This window comes from Eumetopias jubatus, unplaced genomic scaffold, assembly GCF_037043125.1.
Source record: "Eumetopias jubatus isolate StellerSeaLion01/CBP00866 unplaced genomic scaffold, mEumJub1_p1.0 scaffold_16, whole genome shotgun sequence".
NCBI classification, from domain to species: Eukaryota; Metazoa; Chordata; class Mammalia; order Carnivora; family Otariidae; genus Eumetopias; species Eumetopias jubatus.
In genome coordinates this window covers 76,112,866-76,126,643 of record NW_028274822.1, presented here as the reverse complement: position 1 = coordinate 76,126,643, position 13,778 = coordinate 76,112,866, and the positions used below count along the sequence as shown (strand labels likewise).

The 13,778-nt window shown below is 51.3% G+C and overlaps 2 protein-coding genes across 5 annotated transcripts in view; one reads left to right on the top strand and one right to left on the bottom strand.

The window, feature by feature from the left end:
* USP30 (ubiquitin specific peptidase 30) overlaps positions 1 to 10,191 on the top strand; it is a 28,287-nt gene extending 18,096 nt beyond the window's left edge. Inside the window, exons 8-14 of one of the 4 annotated variants that reach the window (XM_088019668.1) lie at positions 3,066 to 3,125; positions 3,632 to 3,718; positions 4,311 to 4,391; positions 4,491 to 4,710; positions 6,513 to 6,633; positions 7,038 to 7,351; positions 8,453 to 10,191. In XM_088019668.1, the coding sequence (XP_087875794.1) occupies positions 3,066 to 3,125; positions 3,632 to 3,718; positions 4,311 to 4,391; positions 4,491 to 4,710; positions 6,513 to 6,633; positions 7,038 to 7,302 (834 nt within the window). In that variant the 3' untranslated portion in view covers positions 7,303 to 7,351; positions 8,453 to 10,191. Of the gene's footprint in view, positions 1 to 3,065; positions 3,126 to 3,631; positions 3,719 to 4,310; positions 4,392 to 4,490; positions 4,711 to 6,512; positions 6,634 to 7,037 lie in introns of all 4 variants that reach the window. The other 3 variants (XM_088019667.1, XM_028116554.2, XM_088019669.1) reach the window with 3 other exon arrangements.
* Positions 9,541 to 13,226, bottom strand: ALKBH2 (alkB homolog 2, alpha-ketoglutarate dependent dioxygenase). The gene is made up of 3 exons (XM_088019670.1): positions 12,372 to 13,226; positions 11,130 to 11,328; positions 9,541 to 9,868 (listed from the first exon to the last, which is right to left on the bottom strand). Exons 1-3 carry the CDS (start codon positions 12,634 to 12,636, stop codon positions 9,562 to 9,564), a joined length of 771 nt encoding a protein of 256 aa, XP_087875796.1. The 5' UTR covers positions 12,637 to 13,226; the 3' UTR covers positions 9,541 to 9,561.
* Positions 13,227 to 13,778: the final 552 nt, after the last annotated feature.

The window sequence follows — 13,778 nt, the reverse complement described above, 5'->3', positions numbered from 1 at the left end:
TTTTATGTAGTCGGATTTAGGTCTGCTAGTTCACTGTGTTTTCTATTTGTTGCATAATTTTTTTGTAACATTTCTTATATCCCTTGGCAACAAATTCATTTAGTTTTCATTTCTATGAAAATTCTTCTGTTTTGCCTATTTTTCCCCCCCAGGAATAGTTTTGTTTGGTACAGATTTGGGGGTTGACAGTGTTGCTGTTGTTCGGGTTCAGTTTGATTTGGTTTATTTTGTTTTTTTGACTGAAGTCATTGGGTGCCTCTGTTTCCAGTCATGGGGTCTCGTTAGGAAGCAGATGACTACGGAAGGTCGTCTCAGTTTGTGGAGGGGAAGACGAGCCAGACAGAGTCTGTGGTAGGGATTGCCTTGCATCATCTTACAGCACACGGAAACCTTATGTCCAGATTCCCCCCACTGCTGACTTGCTGTTTCACAATGGAGGGAGATGGAGGGGAAGATCTGGGTGGAGGATAGTGCAGGAAATCAGACCTTCCCGAAGTCTCTACTCTCCACACCTTGCCCACTAGCTCTGAAAACCACATTGCTTCTTGAGCAGCCTGGCAGGGGCCGAAGGAGCCTCTCAGATGCACCACGGGCTCTCAGGCTGTGACCGGTGAATTTCCAGCAACCCTACTCTCTCCTCGCTCCCCGCTGTTCTCCCCACCCCCCACGCACCCGCTGCTGGTTGTGCACCTCTTTCTGATCCCCGCCACAGCCACCTGTTACGAGTGAAGCAGTCTACACATTGCACTTGAGCATCAGGCAAAGAATAGCTGAAACGTGACACGTGGCATCAAAGCAGGAAGATAGGCCTAGAAGCCTGTGCGGGAGGGTGACATCTCCCCTTCAGGGGCGGAGCCGAACCCTTGAGGGCCTTGTCTGCCCTTGAGCTTCCACCCCTGTTCCCACCAGTCAGAGCGCCCCCCTGAGGAAATGCGACTTGCCCGATGCCACAGAGCAGCAGAACCGGGGCCCTACCCCTCAGGGTCATTCTCTCTCCCAGCAGCACCCCAACCCCCACCGTGGAGGGGGCACCCGCACGCCTGCCTTGGTTACTTTCAGTTCGTCACTGTAAAGGTGTTCTCTTGGCTTCTGGCCTCCACCTTTTCTGATGCACAGCCAGCATCATTCACGGCGTCCTCCTGTACGTAGTGTCACTTTTCTTCCTCTGCCAGCTTACAAGATTTTCTCGCTACTTTTGAGTTTCAGCCGTCTGTCCACCCTGTGCCTCGGTGTCCTTTTCTTTGTATTTGCTTGGAATTTGCTGAACTTCATAAATCTGTACATTTATGTTTTTCACCAGATTTGCACATTTTTTTGGCCATTATTTTTCCAAAAAATTTTATGCCCCATTCTCTACGTGTTGGTCTGCTTGATATTGTTCCACAGCTCACTGAGGCTTGGTTCATTTTTCTTCAACCTCTTTCCTCCATGTTCTTCAAATTGGATAATATCTGTGGACTTATCTTCAAGTTCATGGACTCTCTTCTCCATCTTCACTTTGCTTGTCCAGTGAACTTTTCTTTCTTTCCTTTTTTTTTTTTTTAAAGATTTTATTTATTTGACAGACAGCAATTGTGGCACAAGCAGGGAGAGCAGCAGGCAGAGGGAGAAGGAGAAGCAGGCTCCCTGCCGAGCGGGGAGCCCGATGCGGGACTTGATCCCAGGACCCTGGGATCATGACCTGAGCCGAAGGCAGAGGCTTAACCAACTGAGCCACCCAGGTGCCCCCCAGCAAACTTTTCATTTTAGTTATTGTTCTTAGTTGTATAATATCCATTTGGTTCTTTATAGTTTCCATTTACCTGCTGAGACTCTCCATTTGTCCCCCACCAGGACTAAATAACTGTCTTCCTTTGTATCCTTGAGCTTATTTGCCATAATCCTTTTTAAGGTCCTTGTGCTAATTTCAGTATCCAGGTCATCCATAGGATCCTTCACCATGGGTCATATTTTCCTCTTTGTGCTGTATGTCTAGTAATTTTTTATTGCATATTTAACATTGTAGTAGAGACTTTGGATTCTGTTATGTTTCTCTGAAAAATAATGAATTCTGTTCTGATGTGCAGTTAACTTGGCTGAGCTCAAAGCCAAACTGTCTTTCCCACGTCAGGCAGCAAAATCTGCAGTTTTCTCAGCTTCTAGCTTCTGCTTTTTTGCCAGGCTCCTGGAGTTTCCCTGTGTGGGTGTGTTTGTGTGGGTGTGCACACGCGCATGTGTATGCCTTGGAGTTGGGCAGGGCTTATACATTGATTTGGGGGCTCATCCTCTTGGTGGCTCCCCTCTTTCTGGGATTTTCCCGAGCCTCTGTACCAGCCCCGAACTCTGTCTTCTGATACCTCCATCCTGTGAGACTGCAGCTTTTTGCCACCTGACACTGAACTGCAGAGACCCGGGAGTTCCCTCAAGCGAAAAGTCACACAATGCAAATCTCACAGCGGAGTTCCTGTTTCCCAAGAGTTGACAGTAGCTCTCCAGTCATCCAAACGGTTGTGTTTTGTTTTGGTCCAGAATTTATATGCATTATCTCAAGGAGAGCTAGTCTAGCCAAGCTACTGTGCCATCACCAAAAGCAGCAACTCTTACCCTATTTTATCATCTGGGTTTTTTTGCAGTTAATAGCAGAACAGGTACATCTTTCCATACACTCACACATTCCTCTACTGTGCTATTTTGAACAGAGCATACTGTTCTGTGGACATGACATAATTTATTTAATCATTCCCTAGAAATTTCAACTATTCATATTTTGCTGTTATAACTAATGCCAGGATGAACATCCTTATAGTTTTGTCCATGGTTATTTCCTGAAGATAAAATTCCTACATTGCTGGGTCAGGTATGTTCTCTTAAAGTTATCTCATAAGCTGTCCTTCAGTATCACTGTACCTCTTACGTTGACAAGGTTGTTTGTAATAGAATTTGCTTCTAGGTAAGTACGCCATCTTTCATTATGTCAGTGTTGGGCATCTATATATTACACTGTTTCATAGGCATGTGTCCCCCCATCTCTAAAGCTCTGACTTGAACCCAGGTCCTTTCTGGATTTTCTGCGATGTTTGTTTCAGAGTCCTGTTCGATTTGATACTTTCGACAGCCTTTCACTGAGTATTCCAGCTGCCACGTGGGTATGTACCGAGCGATGGTTTATTTGGGGTCTGTTGTGGAGACATTCAAATCCGAACGGGCTTTGAGACATGTTGTGTAGCCAAGGTACTATGCGTTACTCAGACACATGGTTGGCTGAACCCGTCTTGGTTGTCACGTGTGGTACCATGGCCTGATCTGGGGGGAGAAGAAAGTGGATGGTTTTTCTCTGGCTGCAGGAATTTCGGCGTTTTTCAACACACACACACACACACACGTATTAATCTCAAATTCAAAGATCTCTAAAACAGTGTGGGAGTCCATAAGTTTCTGCAGTGTTACGTACATCCTCCTAGCCTTGAATCCGCCCATAATAGCAAGCCTAGGATGCTTTGAGCTCCACGTTTGCTCAGGGACCGTCCAGTTGCATCTGTGAAGCTTTATTGCCCTTATAAGCAAAAATAAAGCTCTGGGATCACATTGCCTTCTGTTAATAGTTTCATTGTAACTGAACTGTAATCATGCATCTTGTTTTCTGGTGCTAAAGGGGCATCCACTGACCCTGGACCACTGCCTTCACCACTTCATCTCATCCGAATCTGTGCGGGACGTCGTATGTGACAACTGTACGCAGGTAAGCCTCTAACGCCTGGTGTCACCCCCTAGCTGGCCTGTGTGTCCTGATGCAGCACCTCTCCCACCACCGCTCACCACTGGCCTGAGCTCCTCTGACTATACCCAGGGGCCTTTTCGGCCATAGCCACGTAACTTGGCTAGGAAACTGGTAGCTCTTCCCCAGATGAGTTCACTTCATCTGCAGAATAGTTAAAGGAAAACCCTGAGGGCTGTGCTTCGAGACAGGACCTCCCCCACCACCCCCCCCCCCCGCCTCCCGACCGACAGTCACCTGCCTGACTCCCCTGAGCGTTCGTGTGTCATCCTCTGAAGAGGAGCCGTGGGCAGAATTTCTGAGGACACAGAACAAAATAGATGACGCGCCACAGCAGAGTTCCTGCATCGCGCTGTCATTTCTCTTGTCCCCACTGTCACTGTTACTTAACGACTAAACCAGTGCGAATGACTCACGATTAACTGGGCAGCTGAGCTCCTTTCTCAGGTCAAAGTCAGGTGCCAACTGAATACAGGTGTAGCACCAACCTGGCTGTGGCCCTCCCCAGATGTATCATTTCAAGAAATTCTGCAGAGCGATCTTTCTCTTATTTCAGATCGAAGCCAGAGGGACGTTGAATGGGGAGAAGGTGGAACACCAGAGGACCACCTTTGTTAAACAGCTGAAACTAGGCAAGGTGAGCCCACTCCACACGCCTTGTCGGCTTTGCCCTCGGGGACCCCTGTGTCCCACCCCCGACACTCAGCCACGTCCGGTTTCTCTCCCGTCCCTGCAGCTCCCTCAGTGTCTGTGCATCCACCTGCAGCGGCTGAGCTGGTCCAGCCACGGCACACCCCTGAAGCGGCATGAGCACGTGCAGTTCAACGAGTTCCTGATGATGGACATCTATAAGTATCACCTCCTCGGGCACAGACCTGGTCAGCACAGCCCCAAGCCCAGCGAGACCGCGGGGCCCACCCTGGACCTGCAGGACGGGCCGGCCGCCCCCAGATCAGGTGTGTGCCCAAGGGGCTAATGCACGGAACTTACAGCACAGGGAAAAGGAATTTGGTGTCACCACCTTCTGGGGCCCTTAGGCCACGAGGGGAGCTAGTCCAGCGGTTTCTCAAGCTCTTGAGAATAGCAGGATTGGGGGTACGGGAGGGAAGATTCCTTAAAAGAGGTTAAACTTATATAGTAAGAAGGTGTATGGTTTTAAAAACAGCATCACAGTTGAAGAAATATGGGAAGAAAACCTTAAGATTGCTGACAGGATGGTAATTGGCCCCTAGCATTCCAATGAATTTCTTCCCCCACCCCGCCCGGTAGGGTCCTGTCGCTTATACAGATGCGGGGAGGAGAAGTTCTGGCTAAGGACCGCGTCTTCGTTACTGAGCTCCTTCCTGATCTGTCTCCACTGCTCTCCTCACTTGAGACTAATTACTGAGTCGGGGCCCCCGGGAGCAGGTAGCTCTTACTGCCCCCAGTCTTGGCTGAGGGGAAAATCAAGGCCCCGGGAGGTGAAATGACTAGTCACAGAGCAAACATCAGTCCACGGGGAGGACGGGCACCAGAAGGCAGCGTTGGGCAGTTTTTAAAAGCTATCTTTTCTAACTCTTTGAGTTCTTTAGAATTACGTAGACCAGGAAAACCCACCGACTCTGAGGGCTCCGAGCCCAGACTCCCCGCCCGCACCTGCTCCCAGTCAAGCCAGAGGCCTGGCTTCCCCGCACCCCGGATGCTCCTGCTTAGCGTCCCTTGCTGCTTTTATTCTTTCCCGCCTCCACGGTTGTGTGGCCTGGCAGGACACCATTCACAGGGAGACTGTATTTTGCCTTTGTTCAGCAGATCAGTAGACGAATGTCAGAGCAGCCGTGGTGGGAAGAGGGCCCAGGCTTTGGACCGCCTCACCCTGGATCCCTGCTCCCCCGGCCGGGGCTGCGGGTCTGCTCATTGTCGCAGGGTGCTCGCTGTGGCTACTATACGGCCCACAGGGACCTGCTGGGTACTTAAAGGGCCCCGCACAGGGCACTTGAAAGGGCAAGACAGGTCAAGATCTCCTTCGTTATTTTATCTACACCCATCAACATTTGGCAACACGGTTACATGTTGGTATTCTTTAGAAGCTGGCAGTTAAAGAATAGAGAATGTTGAGGTCCGTGGTTCTCATCAGGGACTTTTGTCCCCCAGGAGACATAGGGCAGTGGCTGGTGGCATTTTTGGCTGTCACAACCAGGAGACGGGTGTTAGAGGCCAGGGATGCTGTGAAACCCCCAAGATGCCCAGGACAGCCCCACAACCAAGAATTAACCCAGCCCATGTGTCAGTAGCGTCAGGGTTGAGAAACCTTGGTTTAGGTTGCAATGCCAGGAAATGAGCTACAGCTTAACTCTGGCGCATCTTTAGCAAACAGGGATGGGGGCTTCAAGATCCACAAAGCTGTCCAAGTGAGCAGCAGACCAGGAGGTAGACCCACTTTTCCTACTCGAGATTAAGAAAGTCAAGGACAAAAAGGAGGAGTGCCTGGGTGGCTCAGTCGTTAAGCGTCTGCCTTCGGCTCAGAGCCCCGCATCGGGCTCCCTGCTCAGCAGGGAGCCTGCTTCTGCCTCTCCCCCTGTTCCCTCTCTCTCTCTCTCTCTCTCAAATAAATAAATAAAGTCTGGGAAAAAAGGACAAAAAGGTAGGAGTCAACCTAACACAAAATGAACTTTTCTCTTTGCAGCATTGTTGGGGAGTTAAACTCAAGGTAATGGAGGCCGCGGTGTGTTCTCCCACAACCACTGCTGCGGTAATTGCCTTGGGCCTTTTTCTCTTTCAGTTCTGGGTCAGCCCGGGGGCCCGAAAACACACATTTTTATGAATGGCGCCTGCTCCCCATCTTTATTGCCCCCCCTGCCAGGCCCGATGCCCTTCCCGCTCCCGGTGGTTCCTGACTACAGGTGAGCCACCCCGGAGAAGCACAGTCTTCATTTCTCGTAGCTGCTGGTTCTCTTGGTTTCCAGAATTAGCTGTGCACAGAAACGGATGACAATGCAGACATTTTTCTTTCATCTTCAGGTGTAATTTCACCATGACACATTCCTGTTTATTTTTGTCCCAACTGGAAAGCACTTCAAAAATAAGAATTCTAGAAGAACATAAAATTTAAATATATGTGTTCTGTGTATACCTGTGGGAATGCATCAGTCTGCGTTTTAAGGGTCGTGTAGTGTTCACTTGTATGGAGGTACCCTGTGTCAGTCCCCCATCACCGAACAGCTAGGATTCTTTCACCTTTCGGTTTTGCCCATGGCCCTTCTTTTTTGTTATCTGTAAACGGCTTGCATGTGTTCCTCCCATTCAGCTCCTCCACGTACCTCTTCCGGCTAATGGCAGTTGTGGTCCACCATGGAGACATGCACTCGGGACACTTCGTGACTTACCGACGGTCCCCGCCGTCAGCCAAGAACCCTCTTTCAACCAGCAACCAGTGGCTGTGGATCTCCGACGACACGGTCCGCAAGGCCAGCCTGCAGGAGGTCCTGTCCTCCAGCGCCTACCTGCTGTTTTACGAGCGTGTTCTTTCCAAGATGCAGCCCCAGGGCCGGGAGTACAGGTCCGAAGAATGACGGCCCTGCCCCAGAGCCGATGGCACTGTCCCCGCGGGCCAGGAACCAGGCAAGATCTGGCTGTGTGTGCGTGCGCAGGTGGCCCCGCTAGAGTCCTCAGCCTTCTGGTGTGTTCTCAGAGCAGGCTCCGTGCAGGAGCCGCTGGCCCCCAGTTCAAACCAAATCTGGCCCCCTGAACAGCTCTGGGAGCGTGCGCTGGGTGGTGTCCTCACTGAGCTCCGACAGGAGTCAGTCTGTCTAGAACGTCTTTTTACTCAGCTGATACAGGTAATTAAAAGAAACCCGGTTCCGGAAGCCACCCTTTTTTATATTCGGCTATGTTAGGTGTTCTCAGAGGGGAGGTAACTTTGTCTAATCCTCCAGTCGGTTTCAGCATAGATCTTTTATTTTTAATAAGCAGGCCCAAAAAATTGGTGAAATTATTAAAGGCAACAATTTAGAAGAAAAAGTGCCTTTCACTTTCGATTGCTTTTGTAGCACGTCCATTCTGGAAAACACACATTGTCTAAGAGCCCTCTGAACAACTTTTGAGAAAAGCTCTGCTCCTTCCAAGTTTCTCTGCAGAGAGCAACAGGACGCCTGAAAGACGCCTGAAGAACACCCGCCTTCTCTTTTTGTGGGTCTTTTCCAGTCTTTGGATTCTTTCTGCCATCAAAGTGCACCTGCCAAATGTGTCCCTCCCCCGGGGGGGTTAATTCTTCTGCTGCTCTGTCAGCTGTGAGCTGCTTCCCGCTTGCTCTTAACTGTCGGCACACTGTACGGGAGACGTGACGATGGTCTGTCATCAAACTGTGTGAACAGTGGGCACGGGGCAGCGTCTGTGCCGACCCCTGCACCTCCTCTGCTCTGGACAAAGCCCGTTTTTACACCACCACCACCCGCCCCCCGTGGACGGTTATTTCTAACTCTGTTGCCCCTGCAGCGCTCCTGAGGTTTACAGGTGTAGCCGGGGGCTGTATGAGATTCGGGAGCTGGGGGCTGGCAGGGCACTGACTGCAGGGCCACAGTCAGGCTTCCTCGTTTGGCAAGGGAAGGCTTAGGCTCAGCGAGCATCCAAACCCCAGCCCTTTCCACAAAAGAGAAGGAAGTTTGCAATTTGTAAAAAACGTATTCTTACAGCTGATCATCTAGTCCTGTCATTTTGTTATAGGTCCGTACTCTACATCAGCTGTACAAAGACTGTACTGGGCATTCTCTTCCCTCTTGGGAGAAGGCTCATGGATGCAGCCCAGCACCACAGGAAGTTTGAGGACACAGTGGAATCTATGTTCTAGCTAGGTTTTTTATAAAAAAAAAAAAAAAATTCAAACGGACTCTTTAGAGTTAAGATTTGGAATTCGAACTTTCTAAAAGGTCACCCGAGGTGAGGCTGAGAGGCTGAGAACCAGGCTTCCCCTGGTGGGGGTGGGCTGGCAGACACTGCTAGACCAGGCCTGGGTGTCTGCAAAGAGCGCAAGGGGCCCGGGTGATCGCCGTCCTGCCGGGCCCAGCACGCACCCCGAGGACTCACAGCTCTCGACCGACTGAACACACTGGAAGGTTCTCCAGGCCCCGGACGTCCGGGAGAGAAGAGCAGTGTGAAGCGTCCCTCCCAGTTCCGTCGCAGGCCCTGGCTTTGATGTTGCCTCGAGTACAGCTGTTTTGCCTGAGTCCGGGGGACAAACACCCGGTGACGTGACCCTTACACCGCACTGCAAAACTGTAGCTTTCAGTAACTGCTCTTCTGCCGCCGTTTCCCCTTTGAAATCTGCTGTTAAAGAGATGCCGGGCCCGGAACGTTCAGCTGTTAAGTGGATGGCGGGTCAGAGGCTGGGGTGGACATGCACGGTCTCTGACCCAGACTCAAAGCTGACTTCTTCATTTTGTAAATTATTAGGCATTAAGTAGCAGCCACCTCATCTTTCTAGCTTTAAGTTATTTACAGAGCGGCTTCTCTGGGCAAAAACCTAAGTTAAACTAGTAGTTTATGCCATAATAACTTCTGATTTATGTATTTGCTAAAGGTACCTTTTGTATCTGCTGTGTATTATAGTAATAAAAGAATCTTTTTGTTAGGAAAAAAAAAAACCCAACTGGTATTTTTTCATAATTGACCAACTTGATACAACCATCCTCTTTCTGAATTCTGCATTGTTAGGTAATAAGCCCCATGCTTGGATGCAGCCTTTCCTATGTTCCCTGTTGGGAAAAGAGAAGCCAGCTCTGTCTTGGAGTAGAGAGGGAAGGAGAAAAGAGAAGTACAAACCACCGACAAAGTTTTTACTTTTTAGCGGGCAGAATTTTGCGAAATGTCAGATTGACCCGTGGAGCTAGAATCTTCTTTCGTACGGGGAGACTGTGGTACCAGTAAGTGTTGGTCGGGTGGTTCATCATAAGCAAACTTCCGTGGGCCAGCTGAAGCCTGACCACCTCCACCTTCCGGGTGGGCTTTTTCCCCCGAGAGTCCTTATGCCGGAAGAAGAAGTCTCTGCAGGCCCCAAAGGAGACAGAAGCTATGGGGCTCCCGGGAGCCAGTTCTCGTTCATCATCTCGGTGCTCACCGATGTGGTCACAGCCGTCTTTATACCTGCAGTGAGAACACAAGCCCCGTTTACAAAACAGCCCTCTCCTGGGACCCGCCAACAGGGCAGAATCCTCATTTTCCCCCAGCGTGACAGGTGCCACGAGCAGCCCCTGCTGTGGGTCTGTGGGGGCTGGAGGGCCTCATCTGGGTCTACAGATGAGCCAAGCCTGAAGCGCTTCCACTCGATCTTGTCCTGTTTGATCATGTGCTTTAAAATGTAACTCACCAAAAGCAGCCAAAAACTCATCTTGGGGTTTTCCCGGTCCATGTATGTAAACCTTCAAGTGGTTTCTCCCCCACTTAAGAATAAAAAACCCTGACTCCTTGCCAGTTTGGCCCCTGCCCGTCTCTGAGCTCATAATAGCCCTCTCTCCCTCCCCTCATTTGCTGCTCCAGCAGTTATCAGTGGGATTTCCGCTCCTTACACACTCCAAGCCCCCTCTGCTCTTCCTCAGGACGTCTGTGTGGCTTGCTCCCTCATTCCATGTAGTCTCAGCACCTCAGGGAGCCCTCCGCTAACCACCTTCCCCTAAACTCAGGGTTGGTAAGCAGGGTGGTTCTGTCCCCCAAGGGACGCTCGGCAGTGTCTGGAGACATTCTGGTGGCTGTGACTGGGGAGGGGATGCTCCTGGCATCCAAGGGGTGGAAGCCAGGGAGGCTGCTCACATCCTGCAAAGCACAGGGCAGCCCTGACAACAGAAGTATCCGGCCCAAAATGTCAGAGTGTTGCTGGTGCGAAACCCTGCCCTCAACCCAGACCCCTTTCTCCTAGCCATTCTCAGCAATATCAGCCTGTTTAATTTTCTTGAAGACACTTATCAGCATCTGAAATGATCTTGTTCAATGGTTCGTTCATGAGAGAATCACCTCTCACTTCCTCTGCAGCGTGGCCTCCACGAGGACCAACTGCTGATGCTCCCCAGGCCACATCCCTGCTGCACTAAGGGATTTGTTGTACAAATGAATAAAATATGGTGGATCTTATCTTTAGAGAACAAACTGAGGGCTGCTGGAGGGGGGAGGATGGGGCAACCGGGTGATGGGCATTAAGCGGGGCACGTGATGTGATGAGCACTGGGTGTTATATGCAACTGATGAATCACTGAACCCTACATCTGCAACTAAGGATGTACTTACTCTGTTAGCTCATTGAATTTAAATTAAAAAAAAAATGATGGAATCCTAAATTCCCGCCTTCGGAAGAAGCAGATTTATACAATTCAGTCCAGTAGCCTGAAAAGGAAAAAACCAGGTAGAGTGTCACCTGTTGACAAGCACAAAGTTGAAGGTCTCTCCTGTCACCATAGAAACACGATCCCGGACGTGCTCTAGAACTGGGATCCAGGGCTTTGGAGACAGAGTGAGGCCCGAGAACGTGTAGGTCAGCCCCACGTTGCCATAGGTCGCTTGCTTCCTGGGCACACTGTGCCACTTCCCGAACACCTGGACCCTGGCCAGCGCACCTGCGCAGATAAAACATGGCAGCTCAGAAGAGCAGGCAGGCGAGTAGCCCGCACGCTTGCTCCCTGAGGATTCAGGATCGAGAGGGAACTGAAACAGGAGTAACATTTCACTTCCTGACCAGGGACAGAAATCACTGTGGCTTGCCCAAGATGTTCATGTAAGAACAGTGGTTCTTGTCCTACACTTAGAGAAAGACGCTCTCGTCCAATTTTTTTTTTTTTTAACACTATGCTTTAATTGCCTAAACTCCAGTAGAAGCATAATAAGAGGCTGAAATGCAAGCAAGCCGAAGTCAGGCTACACGCTAGGGTGATTTTGCCAACCGTGGGGACTAAGGGTGTGGGGCCCCCAAGAGAGATGAAGCCAATGCATTTAAGGCGGTGGGCTGGGGTCTCCCGTGGGCTTCTCTCTGCCTCCACGTGCACTGCCACCTTGTAGGCATTCTCAGTGTGTGCTCCCGGACCAACAGCATCAGCAGGCCCTGGAAACAGCCGCTACACCGTGGGGGAGGGCTCCAGTGATGCCAGTTCTCGGAAGTGACAAAGCCCCACCCCCCCGCCCCCCGGGTGATGCCGAGAACCCCCGCTGTGGGGGAATTACCTGGTTATTTGCTGTCTCTCCTACTAGACCAGCTGCACTTTAGAGTCAGCTGGAGGCTTTCTAAAAACACTGCCACCCAGGCTGCACCCGCCCAGCTACTCCAATTCAGCTGATCTCGCCCAGGCTGCACGCCCCCCCCCCCCCCACGCAGCTACTCCGATTCTCCGGTAGAACCCAGCATCCCTTTTGTTTTTTACCTTTCCCAGCTGATTCTAATCAGCAGCCGGGTGGCAAATCACTCCCAAGTCTGTCAGCTCCTGGTGGGCAGGCAAACTTTTCTCCAGTTTGTATCCCAGGCACCCAACATGGTGCTCGGCCCATAGGTGCCCAGAGAGTATGCGTTGAATCACTTAATGAAGTCACCGGTTCAGATTTCCCCAAACACAGAGCACTAGTTTTATCAAACAAGTCTTCAGCACACACCCTGAAGTCCTCAGCTTACCTGTAAAATACTCCACTCCTTGCTCCAGCTCCTGGAAAATCTTGTCCGCTTCGGCTTTGCCAAACAGGACTGTGTAATCACAGCTCAGGCCCTCGGCTCGGATGTGCCGCCAGCTGGGGCCTGCATTCCCTGGGGTTTCTGCCCTGGGCCTCTTCCTGCTGCTCTCCTCCTCTCCTCTCGGCCCTGCTGGGCCTTCTCCACTCACCTCTCGCTCCCTCTTTCCCAAAAGGCCCCCTAAAGCCCCCTTCACCAGGAACCTGTCCATTCTGTCTCCCTAAAGCAAAGGCCTGGGAGTCGGCAGCAGGGCAGAGAAAGATTGCCCAGGCTCTGTCCCAGATGCAAAAAATTGGCTTGGTGGCCAAGTGGGCCCACAGAACTCGGTGTTTTCAAGTTCCCACTTTTAACACCATGTCCTAGAAAGGAAGTAGAGGATGTTGAAGTTGGAAGGGTCGCTCAGCATGTCGTGGGTCCCCCACACCTGGCTATGCATCACAGTCAGCTGGCTGGCTTGCAAAACCCCAACTGCCTGCATTCCACCCACCAAGCACCTGACCTTTTCAAGAATGCCCACCCTGGCACGCCTGGACAAGGGAAGGGGTTTGCCTAAAGTCACCCAGAGAAGCAGATTCCCGGTCTCCTTTCCCCCGACTACTGACCGGCCCTCCCACGCCAGTATCCCCTTAGGTAAGTATAGTGATCCTGGAACGGCTAGGATTCAGAATCTGATCCCAAAACAGTTACACGTGGTCACACGCACGCCGAACTCCGACAGAAAATAAGGACTGTGACACCGAGCAGGGGGCGGAGTCTCTCTTCGACACCGCAGACAGCGGCCGCGCCGCCCCGAGCCCAGCAAACACCGGAGGCGGGGCTGGCGGGAAAGAGGCAACACCGGGGCCTCAGCGTCACTTCCGGGTGGATTTCGGGGGCCCGCTGGGAAATGTAGGCACCTCGGCGAAACAGTGCGGCGAGCGGCTCCCTGGTGCCACCTGTTGGTCTCCTCGGCGCGCTGCGGGCACTGCAGGTTTTCCGCCTAGCCACTTAGTCCCTGGGGAGGTGGGCCACCCGGTGGGAGCTCGACCCCATGGCTTCTGTATTCGTCTCCACCCCTCGGGCTGTGTGGTTCTTGCAGGTCGCTTACCGTCCCTGGGCTTGAATAGCTTCCCCTGCACGGTGGGGGCTATAAAACCTCCGCGGTGAGAGCACTGTGAGGATTAGATGACAAGATGGGCCAGGAATGCGTCCGTGCTCCAAATAAATGTCAGGTTCTGTTACTGCTCTTCATTTTTGTTGAATCTCTGTCTCCCCCAGTGCAATGAAAGCTCCGTGGGATTCGGGGCCTTTGTTTTTAATCTTCTTAGTGCGCGGTTCTGCAGATTTTCACAGAAGTACACAGCTGTGTGACCA